The sequence below is a fragment of the Ostrea edulis genome, chromosome 10 (genome assembly GCF_947568905.1).
Source record: "Ostrea edulis chromosome 10, xbOstEdul1.1, whole genome shotgun sequence".
Taxonomy (NCBI): Eukaryota; Metazoa; Mollusca; class Bivalvia; order Ostreida; family Ostreidae; genus Ostrea; species Ostrea edulis.
The window spans coordinates 29,418,964-29,432,502 of NC_079173.1; the positions used below are offsets into that span (position 1 = coordinate 29,418,964).

The 13,539-nt window shown below is 35.6% G+C and overlaps 2 protein-coding genes across 4 annotated transcripts in view; one reads left to right on the plus strand and one right to left on the minus strand.

The window, feature by feature from the left end:
* Positions 1-12,631, plus strand: part of LOC125665711 (sorting nexin-13-like) — a 43,652-nt gene extending 31,021 nt beyond the window's left edge. For all 3 annotated transcript variants that reach the window (XM_056152416.1, XM_056152417.1, XM_056152418.1), the window contains 8 exons: positions 1,378-1,529; positions 2,688-2,792; positions 4,994-5,104; positions 6,676-6,777; positions 7,394-7,450; positions 8,191-8,405; positions 8,780-8,892; positions 9,425-12,631. In XM_056152416.1, the coding sequence (XP_056008391.1) occupies positions 1,378-1,529; positions 2,688-2,792; positions 4,994-5,104; positions 6,676-6,777; positions 7,394-7,450; positions 8,191-8,405; positions 8,780-8,892; positions 9,425-9,687 (1,118 nt within the window). In that variant the 3' untranslated portion in view covers positions 9,688-12,631. The remainder of the gene's footprint in view (positions 1-1,377; positions 1,530-2,687; positions 2,793-4,993; positions 5,105-6,675; positions 6,778-7,393; positions 7,451-8,190; positions 8,406-8,779; positions 8,893-9,424) is intronic.
* Positions 1-13,539, minus strand: part of LOC125674557 (uncharacterized) — a 412,455-nt gene that overhangs the window by 330,274 nt on the left and 68,642 nt on the right. The window lies entirely within an intron of this gene.

The following is a 13,539-nucleotide window of genomic DNA, read 5'->3' on the forward strand; positions in this document are numbered from 1 at the left end:
ATTTAGCGAGAATTTAATTTTGGCATTATTAACAACATTGTTGAGATCGCTAAAATTGATAATCGCTAAAAATTTATTCCATATTGGAGGTAACAGCTATCTTTCTCGGAATTATAAAGTCTTTAAAATTATCTCTCGCTAGATATTTATACCTATGATTTATGGAAAATTGCTAAATTTGTGTCTTGCTAAAAATAGCGCTTATACGGTATGCATCCATCCAATACTGAATCATTAGTGCTTTATTCACCGTGCTCATTCATCTCCGTCTTCTTCACTGACATGTGTTGCACTGCAATTCAACATCCGCTCTAATCCAACAAAGTTATTGACCGTTATCAACATCCGCTGTAATCCAACAGTTATTATTGACCATTATCCACATCTGCTCTAATCCAACAAAGTTATCATTGACCATTATCCACATCCGCTCTAATCCAACAAAGTTATCATTGACCATTATAAACATCTGCTCTAATCCAACAAAGCTATTATTGAACATTATCAACATCCGCACTAATCCATCAAAGTTATTATTGCAATCTGACATATGGCCACATCTGACCAAATTATCATTAGCCAGGTCCATTGGGCACAAACTCAAATTGCAATTCTTTCAGTATGATAATGCTGTGGGTATTTGATATCCCCTTGCAAGTCATTGCAATAGAGAGTATATAGTAACAGGAACATTCATGTGTGTGTACAGTAACAGGAACATTCATGTGTTTGTACATCACTGACCTTGTTGACACTCTAAAGGCCACAATTTTTGCTAAATTGATTTGATACATCACATGTAGCTTTGTTATCAAGAGAGGAAGAACCCTATTGATGTCAGGATCCAAAGGTCATGGTTACTATGGGACTTCATACAAAAAACTTACAAACTTATTGCCTACATGTCAATGGGATGCCCTGCTTTGTGGAGATCTTGTATTTTACTGAATTTTATGCCCCCCTTCAAAGAAGAGGGGCATATTGGTTTGCACATATCGGTCGGATACTGTCCGGTCAATGTCTTGAGAACCCTGTGCTTGACAGACATCAAACTTGGTACGCTGGTACATCCTAAGGAGTAGATAACCCCTATTGATTTTGAGGTCACATGGTCAATCCACTCTTGACATAGGAAGATATTGTCTGCTCAATATTTTGAATTGATGATACTACTATCAATTAAATGATGTGTGTGTATAACCCTTTTCAATTTTGCACCATGGGGGGCATATGTGTTTTACAAACATCTCTTGTTGTCATTGATAGGAATCGTGAAGGAATCCGCGGAGATCTTGTATTTTATTGATTTTGTCATTGATAGGAATCGTGAAGGAATCCGCGGAGATCTTGTATTTCATTGATTTTTGTCATTAATAGGAATCGTTAAGGAATCTGACAAAAATTCAGGGAAGACGTATGCGGTTTTTGCCGTCCGCGCTACAAAGGTCTGCGGAGAAGAGGAGGACGTGTCCGAGACGTACCGCAGATACAGTGACTTTCACGACCTACACATGTTAATCCAAGAAAAGGTCTGTACTCCGGATTATTCTGTATTGTCATGTTAATCCAAGAAAAGGTCTGTACTCCGGATTATTCTGTATTGTCATGTTAATCCAAGAAAAGGTCTGTACTCCGGGTTATTCTGTATTGTCATGTTAATCCAAGAAAAGGTCTGTACTCCGGATTATTCTTTATTGCCATGTTAATCCAAGAAAAGGTCTGTACTCCGGATTATTCTGTATTGTCATGTTAATCCAAGAAAAGGTCTGTACTCCGGATTATTCTGTATTGTCATGTTAATCCAAGAAAAGGTCTGTACTCCGGGTTATTCTGTATATTAGAATTGTCATGTTAATCCAAGAAAAGGTCTGTACTCCGGATTATTCTGTATTGTCATGTTAATCCAAGAAAAGGTCTGTACTCCGGATTATTCTGTGTTGTCATGTTAATCCAAGAAAAGGTCTGTACTCCGGGTTATTCTGTATATTAGAATTGTCATGTTAATCCAAGAAAAGGTCTGTACTCCAGATTATTCTGTATATTAGAATTGTCATGTTAATCCAAGAAAAGGTCTGTACTCTGGATTATTCTGTATATTAGAATTGTCATGTTAATCCAAGAAAAGGTCTGTACTCTGGATTATTCTGTATATTAGAATTGTCATGTTAATCCAAGAAAAGGTTTGTACTCCGGGTTATTCTGTATATTAAAATTGTCATGTTAATCTGAGAAAAGGTTTGTACTGTACAGTAGAATTGTCATGTTAATCTGAGAAAAGGTTTGTACTGTACAGTAGAATTGTCATGTTAATCTGAGAAAAGGTTTGTACTGTGCAGTAGAATTGTCATGTTAATCTGAGAAAAGGTCACTGCATAGCAATACATGTAGAAGTGTTGTGTTAAAAGATCATACAACATGGTTACCATTGATACAATGAAATGAAAAGTACATTTCCTTTGTAAGGTAAGGGGGGGGGGGGTCACTCATTCCAGAAACATGATGTGATTTAGCCCACTATTTAAATGGTGCACATGATCATTGGTCAGGCACTTAGGCACTAAAAGAGCTAAAATTAATCACCCTCTAATTTTTCTCATTCTGCAGATACTACTGAATTGACCTTGACCTATGTTTTTGTGAAAATTCAAGATATATAATTCCTACTGTATATTGTTTTTGTTTTTCAGTATCCAGATTTTCAGGGACCACCCTTGCCTGGGAAAACCGTTCTTAAGAATATGAACAAAGACTTCTTAGAGAAAAGGAAAAGGTCTCTCAATGTCTACCTGCAGGTACACCTTTCTCACCAATATTTATTTCAAGTATCAAAAAAATGTTCTACAGTATTATATAGTGATGTACAGTAAAATATCTGTATCTCGAATATGGTTTATCTCGAATACCCCGCTTGAGTTGAAGTCGACCGCCGGTCCCGGCCGTTTTCCCTATGTGATTAAAAAAAAATTCTGATATTTCGAACATGGTAATCTCGAATACTCCGCTTATGTCGAAGTATTTTCAAGGTCCCATACCCTAAATTCACCTGGTTTATCTCGAAGTGCAGTCAATTTTCTGCTCTGCTTACCATACCTGGGGTCGTTAAGTCACACATTCACACCCGCAGCTACATCAATTATAATTAATGACCGCTAATCCACGCTCGCCTTTTCCGAGTAGACCCAGGTCGCAATAAATGGTTCAACAGCTTGGGTGATTAGTGAAGCCTTTCAACATTATGGCTAAAGTTCACCGCCAATTATGTACTAATACACCCGATTCCAGGGATGTTGTTTTGAATGACACATGCTCTATCATTAACATGTGGGTTAGATAAACGCACAGAATCGTCGAAGTACGCTTGAAGGTAATGCTCTTAATAACGATAATGCATTTAATAATATACGCTTCATCATTAAAACTAGTACAGAGAAAACACGAACATTTCTTTAATAAACATTTAAAAGTTGTTGTTTTTTTTTAATCCGTCTTTTTTGTTTCGTACATGATAAGTTCTTTCATTACAACGCAATAACTACATGTACATCCCAGTCGAGCCTGGACATCAGTAAACTTAAAGTAAGCATATAGGCACGATCATCTTAATTTTGAAACACATTGTGAATTCAATTGGTTGTTTATATATATTTAAAAAACGAAATGTTTGTCTTTGAAATTCCACAATATTAATTTATCAACTTATATTAAACTATAAGAAATGGCAACGGGTTTTTTTTTTATAATGCAAATCCCATACTATGCATCAAATATCCTTCTTCAAAAAAAAAAATATCCAAGATCGATTTTGGATATCTCGAACCCCCGGATATCTCGAAGTTTTTTTGAGGTCCCTCGGACTTCGAGATAGAGATGTTTTACTGTACATGGTATTTGAAAGGAAGGTTCTTTACAACAACATATGCATACAGATTTAAGGGAGACTCATAGAATTCATTAAAATAACATGATTGTTTAAGTACTTTAATCATAAAGAAAAATGAAATATAAGTTTTGTGTTATGATATATGAATTTTTGACACCTTATGATAGACCAATGGAATCTGCAATTGTCCAATGTTAAAAGATACATCTCCTCTTTAGTGTTTGCCCCCTCTTTAGATTTTGTCCCCTCTTTAGTTTTTGCCCCCTCTTTAGATTTTACTCCCTCTTTAGTTCTTGCCCCTCTTTAGTTTTGCCCCCCATTACTTTTGCCCCCTCTTTAGTTTTTGCCCCCTTTTTAGATTTGTCCCTTCTTTAGATTTTGCCCCCTCTTCAGTAGACATGATAGAGGTGAATGTGGGCCTGTTATCTGCCCCTGTTCCTGTGTCTGTAATACCCTTGTATAATGATAGTTCAATATCATGTTCTTTCGCAATGAAGTTTCACTTGAAAAACCTGTATGACTATTATAATATAATAGTCAAAAGTCAAGGTCATTAGGTAACATTATTGAGTTCTGTAGGATATCTTATACACTGTGAATACCACTTATTCGTTAGCAGTGGAACTTTACATGGAGAACCTCTATTAAAAGGATGACCCCCCACAATGTTTGCGTCAATAGGTTAAGAAGTGAAGGTCACTAGGTCATATGGTAAACAGTATTTTTAGATATTTCCAATACCATTTGTCAATGAGCTTAAGCATTGAAACTTCATGGCATATACTCCATTGGTAATCATGTTCTAGATTACAGTTTAGCAACAAAATATTCTATTGAATCATGTTTTAGATTACAGTTTACCAAATGAGTTAACATATTCTAAGAATTTTTTATGCATACTTTAAAAGTGGTTATTTACACGTGGGGGAAATTTATGCTAATTAGAAGCGGTCTTATAATAAGTGCATAAATTTCCCCCACGCATATAGTTATAAATATTTGATATAATATGTATTATATTCAGTTAACATGTATTTTTTTACCCAATGTGTAATGTTAGACATGGAAAAGTAACTTTACGTACAGATCTGTGTGGACTGTTTGTATTTACAGACTTTGATGAAACCTGAGATTTGGGCCAAATACCCAGGAATGAAGGACCTAGTTCTCAAATTTGTTGCCCCGGGACTTTGGGAGAAACACAAAAGCGAACTGGCCAGAAAGGTGATATTTCTGTGTAAAATCTGTTACAGTAACAGTAATATCCTGGAAAAGATGCGTTACTTGGCAGACTGTAAAGAATGCAAAGGGCTATTCCAGAAATAAATACATGGGGGGGGGGGGGGGGGGGGGGGGGGGGTCGGGAGGCACCTTTTGTATATACCAAGCACCCATAAAAAAAAATTAAAAATTACCCCATGACCCATCAAATTGATAAACTCATTTTACAATGACCCATCTAATTAAAAAAAAAAACTAACCAGACCCACCACAAAAATATTTTTAAAAATGAAAACGGTACAAATCTCGCGAGGTTTTCGGGACAAACATTCTAGTCAATGACGCGGTAATGCCTGTGCGACATTGTATCACAGTAGTTCTGAAGAAACGATGTCACATCAACAATCAAAGGCATCTATGGCGGGAATGTTGGAAAGATTGGGAGTCCAAACGATGCTATTATCATGAAATGGGTATGGATATGTTTTTCCACGAATCGTTCGTCTTCTAATGGAGCCCGTGCCCGGAGGCCTCTATATCACCATCACACTGACTGATAAATATAACGCATCGGTACCCTCGTATAAATCAACTAAGGTTTGCCTATTTTTATTAGAAAACGGAATACCTATTGGTTTCAAAATATTCCCAAAATCGATGCACTGTAAACTGTAATAATCTACAGAATAGAGTTCGCCGCCATCACATCCAAAGGGACCCTACTAAACGCGCCTCTAATTTGAAGAGTACCGTAATGGAAAGTTATGCACTGCAAAGAGCGACAACTCGAATAGTTCTATGTTACTTCCGATTTCGAAAGCAGCATTTCGAAAGCACGTTTTCAATTTTCCTTTGTAACCAACACGACAAGAGCGACAATAAAAATATTCTGAAAACTCAACACCTACGTGGCACAAAATAAAACAATAGAAACTACCCACTACCCATAATAAATATTTTTTGAACAATCCAACCACGGACCAAATAAAATATGAAAAAATACGACCACCCACACAAAAAAATATCATTTGCCGCCCGACCCCCCCATTTGATCATTTCTGGAACGGCCCTAACTCAGAGTTCCAGGTTTCTGGAAGATGAATTTTTTCCTGTACACAGATCAAAGAGTATGTGCAGTATATTACATGTAGCTTTTGTCTGGTGACTAGGAGGCAACAGCATTTTAATTTGTGAAGCTTTGTACTAATATAGAGATATGAAAATCAGTAAAAATGATTTCCAAGGAATCTATATAGAATTTCGTCCATTAGAGAACAGGACTCTGAGCTTTATGTTCTCGCGCATTGACATTTAAAGATGATTATGAAGAAGTACTGGTGTAATGTAAGGGATCTGTGATACGCTGTATATCATTGATCTCTCTCCCTTCCAGAAAAACGGGAGGAAGGAACTCCCTTATAAGTGTTTACAACATGTAATAGCCAGGGTAGAGGTCATTTGTGTAATATCCAGGGTAGAGGTCATTTGTGTAATATCCATGGGTAGAGGTAATTTGTGTAATATCCAGGGTAGAGGTCATTTGTGCTTATACTAGTCCTAATATTCTCTTTCAGGTGGACACAATAGTGAATCCAATCAAGACCTCCGTGAAAACGGTGGGCAGAGCTGTGTCGACGGAGACCTTAGTGGACGGTCTGGGAAAAGTCTTCAAAAGTGTGAGTTGAAAAAGAGGTCCACTATAAGACAATATATTTTTAAAAGTGGGTAGCGTAAAATTTTTAGGGTTAGATAGCCTGCTAAAAAAGGCTCATTATAAGAGGATATTAAAAATGTGGGATGGTTTAAAAGGGGGGAGGGTAACCCATTAAAAAGAGAAACCCATTATAAGAAGAGTTTTAAAAAAAGGGGTGGGAGGGGTGGGTGCTGATCTTGTAAAATGATGGATCCATTTTAAGAAGAAAAATTATTAAGGTGGTGGTGACTTAATCCAGTAAAAAGAGAGGCCAATTACAAAAGAAAAAAAATTATATTGGAGGGGGGTTAATCCATTAAAAAGAGCGGCCAATTATAAGAGGGATTTTGTTTTTTTAGATGGGGACCTTAAAGGGTATCGGTAGATCAAAACTACAAGGAGTGGTAGCCACAATAAACGATCTGAAATTACATGAAAATAAGATTTGACTACAGTTTTTTGCCATTATGTGTTATGTTATGTATGATCACATCTGCACATTGTTTTAAATGATGTAGTCTGTCTGTCTTTGATCTCTCCTCTCGTCTGTCACACATTTCTGCCAAATTGAAAGAGCTTTTGATGAATATTTTTGACAGGATCCCAATGATCGTAGAATGTTGAACAGTGGAAAAGTAGCAGATGGACTCGATGTTGTAAGTTACAATTTTCTTTTCTGCCGCTTCAGCAACATTTTATGATTATCAGTGTCAATGACAGTCCACTTCTGTTATCAGTTTGACCTGTGCAGTTATCAGTTTGACCTGTGCAGCTGATTTACATAGAAGTATGGAGTGTTCTTTTGAAATTTGTTTGTGCTTGCAACAACACAAATCATTTACACGTATTAGACTTAATCTGAAAGACTAAGTAGCCTCGCAGTTCCCAGAATACACAGCCTAGGAATCTTTCTTATGTCACCAATAAAACCACTGCACTGGGCTAGCAAATAATAGGAGTCTAAACTGAAATTTTCATATACAGTACTGTATAAGTGAAATTTTTAGTGAGTCACAAATTTAGTGATTTTCTCATAAAAATGGTTAATATATATTATCATAAAAATGGTTAATATATATTATATTTAGCGACAGCTAATTTTTGCGACTTTATGATTCCAAGAAAGATAAGTATTACATATGATACAGTCAATAAATTGTTTATAGCGATATTCAATTTTAGCGATCTCAACACCCTCGCTAATATTGCCAAAATTGAATCCTCACTGAAAATTCTGCTTACACAGTATGTTGCAGTATTGTTTATTCTGATTAAGTGATGTATGACATTTATTATGGTTCACTTAACATACTCGTGACATAATGCAGACAACATCCCCCTGATTATTAAAGTGTTGTATGATATTTATTATGGTATACTTTTGTACTCATGACAGGATGCAGACAACATCCCTTTGCGGGTCATGCTTTTACTGATGGACGAAGTATTCGACCTACGAGAGAAAAACACCTGGCTACGACGTCGAATCGTTGCCGTACTCAAGCAGCTGATCAAGGTGACGTTCGGGGATTCCATTAATAAGAAAATTGTGGATTATGTGGAGCTGATGACTTCTGCCGAGCAGATGGCAGAGAACGTCCGAAAGTTCAGGTGAAGGAACAGCACTGGAGGCACTCACAGTGATAGAGAAATTTTCTATTTTACTTCGTATCTATAATTTGTACGAGATTTAGATGTTTTTGTGTTAGAACAGTAGTCTAGTAAAATCTACAAAGTGTACGTGAATCAATTTTAGTCCATATATATATATTTGAAAACTACAAGTATCAAAGAGGAAGATTGTTAATGAAAAAAGAGTGTTCACTTCAGAATATGATGAGTGATGGCAATTTCATTTTTAAGATCTATATATTTGTAACTGAAACTCAATAAATGCCGTACACGTAGGCTCATCTATTATTTGGAGTGAAGGAGACCAGAGAGTTTTGTGTGTAACCATGATAACTGACGATTTTATTGTGTAGGGATTCCTTCTGGCCTGGTGGCAGTCTAGCAGAGCCTCGTGCCCAGCGAGACAACCACACCAAAATGAGGACGCGGGTGTTGTGTAAAGCTAAAATGTTAGGATCTGTCTCAGGTATTGATGCAGTTCCGCACATTTTTTTGTGTAGCAGAGCTGACGGAGGGATTTCTCTCGTCAACCGGCAACGCCAGCCAATCTATCTGGTGTTTTATCATACAGACCATGGCAAATGGTGTTTGTCAAACTGACGTGTATTTAACTCTTCTTCTCATAAATGTTTTAAAATTTCTTTTGAAAAGAAATTTTCATGTTAAATTTACTTTTCCTAGTATATTTTTTACATCACTACCAATTCAGACTAATGATAGCAATTTCCTTATGAATGTGCTGCAGTTGTGAACAATGTGTTTATGAATCAAAATATAGTACGTCTATTTTGACGACTTGAAATTTGGACAAAAATGAAAGTAGAATGTAAATATGAAAAATGAATTACATTTTTGAAAATGCCTGTACATGAGGGTTTGAACTCCAACACTTCACACGGGTGTGCTTTTCATGAAGTGCTAACGTTCTTCATGAATGAAAAATATTCAATGCAATAAAGAATATGCTGAAATTACATGCTTTCTCATTTTTATTTCAGATGACTTCCGACACTTAATGGGAACAGAAACAATTCGTGTCGGAACCAGTCGAATGTTCGATATGTTTCAACATCAGACTTTAAACAAACGATTTGTGTACGTCTTTCTTGAGGGAGTTATTATTACACTGTTTCCACAAAATAAATTCGCAGAGCTGTTTCAGAGACTACATTCCCGATCTGAGAGGGTGGCCATTCACTTAGCCAAAATGAAGGAGGACAGCGAAAGTGCTGAATCATCCACTAGACGGAGACGCAGGTGATTGTGAGAGGTACCTCACCAGGCAGAGGTGATTGTGGGGGGGGGGGGGGGGGGGGTTACCTCACCAGACAGTGGTGGCCGAAGTGATTGTGAGGGGTACCTCAGTGACATGGATGTCATCCAGAAACTAATCTGTGATTGTCCACCATTGTCAAAAAATTACTGCAATATTATTCAAACCTCAGAGATTTCAAATGTCAAACCAGTTGTGAGGGGCTGTTTACGGGGGGGGGGGGGGGGTTGTTACCACCAGTGATCCAGCTGTATAGGCCCTGACAAGTTTGAGCGGGGAATGTGACTTTGTAGCCATGCTAAAAGCTAATTTACTTTGCTTGGTGAACTCTGGAGAAAGATTGGTAGCTATGACATTGACCCCAGTGATCTGACTTATTACAGGGTGGTTAGAGGTGGTACAACGTAATGGCAGAGAGTTCCATAACTGGGTACTTTTTTCCAAGTTTTCCAATTAAGAAAACCATGTTAATTTCAAGGGAACATGCACTAAGTGTGCCAGATCAGACTTGCTTTTCCTCATCAATCGATTCACACTGTACGTAGATCAGAAAGTATCATCTGCAATTTCAATGTATTCAAAAAATGGTGGACGTGGAAATACTGTAGTGTCTTCAACTCCATAAAAAATCATTTTCTTCAGTAACATTATGTTTTCAACAGATTTCTTTCAAAGTATTATCTTGATAATTTTGTGTCATTTTTTTATTGTGTAATAGTAAAGGGTTGATTTCCATCAATATACTGCATGGGGAAAAAAGCTATACACGAGGAGAGTTTTTTATGAGCTGTACTTCTGTACAGTGGACATGGTGGATGATATTTTATTTAAATGATTATTGTATATTGTAAAAGTAGTTATTTACGCTGGGGGTTAAGTACGCGTTTTTCCAATTCCAACATTATGCGTTGGGGAAAAATATGTAGTAACTGAATATAATATATATTATATCAAATATATATAACTATAAATGAGGGGGAAATTTACATTCTTATTACATGCTCATGTAATTAGTGTAAATTTCCCCCACGCGTAAATAACCACTTTTACAGTAGATAAGTGTACCTAATTAAACAAATGGATCATACAAAATGCCATCAATTTATAAAGATCGTAAAAAGTAATGAAAATTTTGCACATGGTTAGAAAAGAGATGTGACTAGCGTTTGGGGAAGTTAAATCATCTAAATGTGCATGTTCCTTGACAATTGTTAAAATGTGAATTTCTGACTGTGATACTGAGTGTAACTGGCCATTTTATTTATTATGTTGCCAAGATTATGTACAATTAAATGAATTTTTTTTTCATTGTTATCATGCCATGTAATTTATGTATATTTATGAATTATGAATGTGTTACATGATGCCAAGCAAATTTTAAAAATGCATATTGATTGATATTACAGAACACAATCATGTACATATTTCCACATTATGTAAAATGTTTTAAAGACATTGATGTGATATGGAGGGAGTAATATCCAAATAAATGTAAATGTATGTTGTTATGACAGGACTTTGACAAGGGGCTTGTTTCATTTCTTAAGCTAGCTTTCTATTTCTAAATTACATGTATATTTTATTTTCCAATATATTTATATGAGACCATGGTAAAAAAAAAAATTCATGGTGTCTCTTTGTATGTTTTTCCATAGATGATGAGATTTTAATAGGATTACATTAATTTTGTAAAACTTGAACCGTTATAAGTATTATTCTTTTAAAACTATCTTTATGCATCAAAATATTAGATAGTGTTTCCATAATTTGATGCATAAATAGAGGTTCTGTAACTCTTTGTGGGTTGCTTATTTGCACCGAGTCAGACATAAATCTATTCTGTAGTCTAGCTTCTCTACACTTCGTCCAATAATAGAAATAGGTCAATATCTATGTACATGTATTAGTGGGATGGATGATTTTCAGCGGGTATTAAATGTACCACTTTTTTTTTTTCAACCTGTTGTGGTCATGAACATCTTCTCCATGTTGTGTTTCAGTGGGCTGGATTTATGCCCCATGATTGACCACAGTATTTATGTATAATTGGTAGACAAGGTTTTGGGGTCTTTAGTCTTTGAATAGGCAGGGCTTCTCAATATCAGTTTGAGTAAGTGTTCTATAAGGTTGTGACCTTGTTGCTTCATCATTGTTCAATCATGACAGAAAATTCTCATTCACTGCACGTAATTAATTCGTTATACTTAATCCTGACATAAGGTGATCGACCATATAAGTACATTGTGGGCGGCAAAGATGAGAAGTATTGTTAGACTTATTCCAGATAATTTAAAGCTTAGGTCAAGAGTAGAGAGGACAAAACTCTTATTTATTAATTATTTTTGTTGTTTTTTTTGTTTCGTTTTTTTTTAGTATTTTGATGTAAGTTGTATGGCTCCTGTATGTATAAAACATTACGTACTTTCCATTTATTTTTTTTTACAACGTGAACGCTCTCTGATTATGGTTGTTGTCTTCTCATTGATGTGAAGTTGTAGTTAAGACAATCATATTTCCCCCAACATTAAGAACTCCATACCTTTCATGAGAAATCTTGGTTAAGATTACAATTAGCCATTTCACAGATATATGCATATAAATCGATCCTTAATGAAAAAAGTTTTTGTTTTAAATTTAGCGACTGGACAGGAGATTAATTTATACAAATGGTTCTCGAGTTGATCTCGATTATCTAAGAAGTTTATTAATTTAGCATACTCAGAAGACTGAGATATGCCATTTTAAAGAGTGAGTATGCTAAGTTCAAATTTCATGTTTTAGTGGTAAATAGCTGATGAGCATCAAGGTTTGTAAAATTCTACATCAGCTTTCCTTTTATTTGTTCATTCAGTCATGTATCAAATAATTACATACTTTCATTTAAGTTATTGAAATTAAATGATATGCAGTCAATAAAATACTTTAAGCTTGATTTCATTTTGTTATTATTAATGGCACACAAAGCCACAGTTTGAAATTTTATGTCCTCCAAAAAAAAAAACCCTCATAAGATGGGGCAGACATTTTTTTAGTCCATTTGTTTGTAACATAAAGGAGGAATAACACACCAGAGAAATTTGAAGTGAATGAAGAGTAGAATATGCATACAATAATATTTTGAAATTGAAATTTTTCAAATTTACTTTATTTACATGTAGTCAAAAACTGCAGTTTTAGTAGAAAGTAATCTGAAAGAAAAAAATTAAAACCCCTACTTGACTCGAACCTGCGATGTTGATGTGTTATCCGACTAAGCTACCCAGCTATGCAATCAAACTTGAAGGGAATATACAAATATTGCTGATATGTATATTTTGAGCTCGCATGAGCTGAAACCTCATGAGCTTCTCTGATCACCTTCTGTTTGTCCATTCGTCCGTAAACTTTTCACATTTTCATCTTCTCCAGAACCACTTGGCCAATTTCAAACAAACTTTGTACAAATCATCCTTGAGTGAAGGGAATTCAAGTTTATTCAAATATAGGGCCATGAGCTTCCTTCAAAGGGGAGATGACCACAAAAAGGCAAAAATAGGGAATATAAAGATCTCGAGCACCTCTTGGCCAGAAAAGTGAAAATTTACATAAAAGCTTCCCAACATAGAGCAGATCCAAATTTGTGCAAATCATGGTCTCTGGGGGTAGGATGAAGCCATGATATGGGATAAAAAAAAAATATGCTGATATATATAGGAAAAATCTTTAGAAATATCTCTAGAACTATTCAAACTAGGGCTTTCCTATTTTGTACATACATTCTTTACAGAAAGAGCTCATTTGAAGCATTGGTGTTTGATTATTTGACCTGGAATGGATAAATGTTTATTCAGTACATGTATA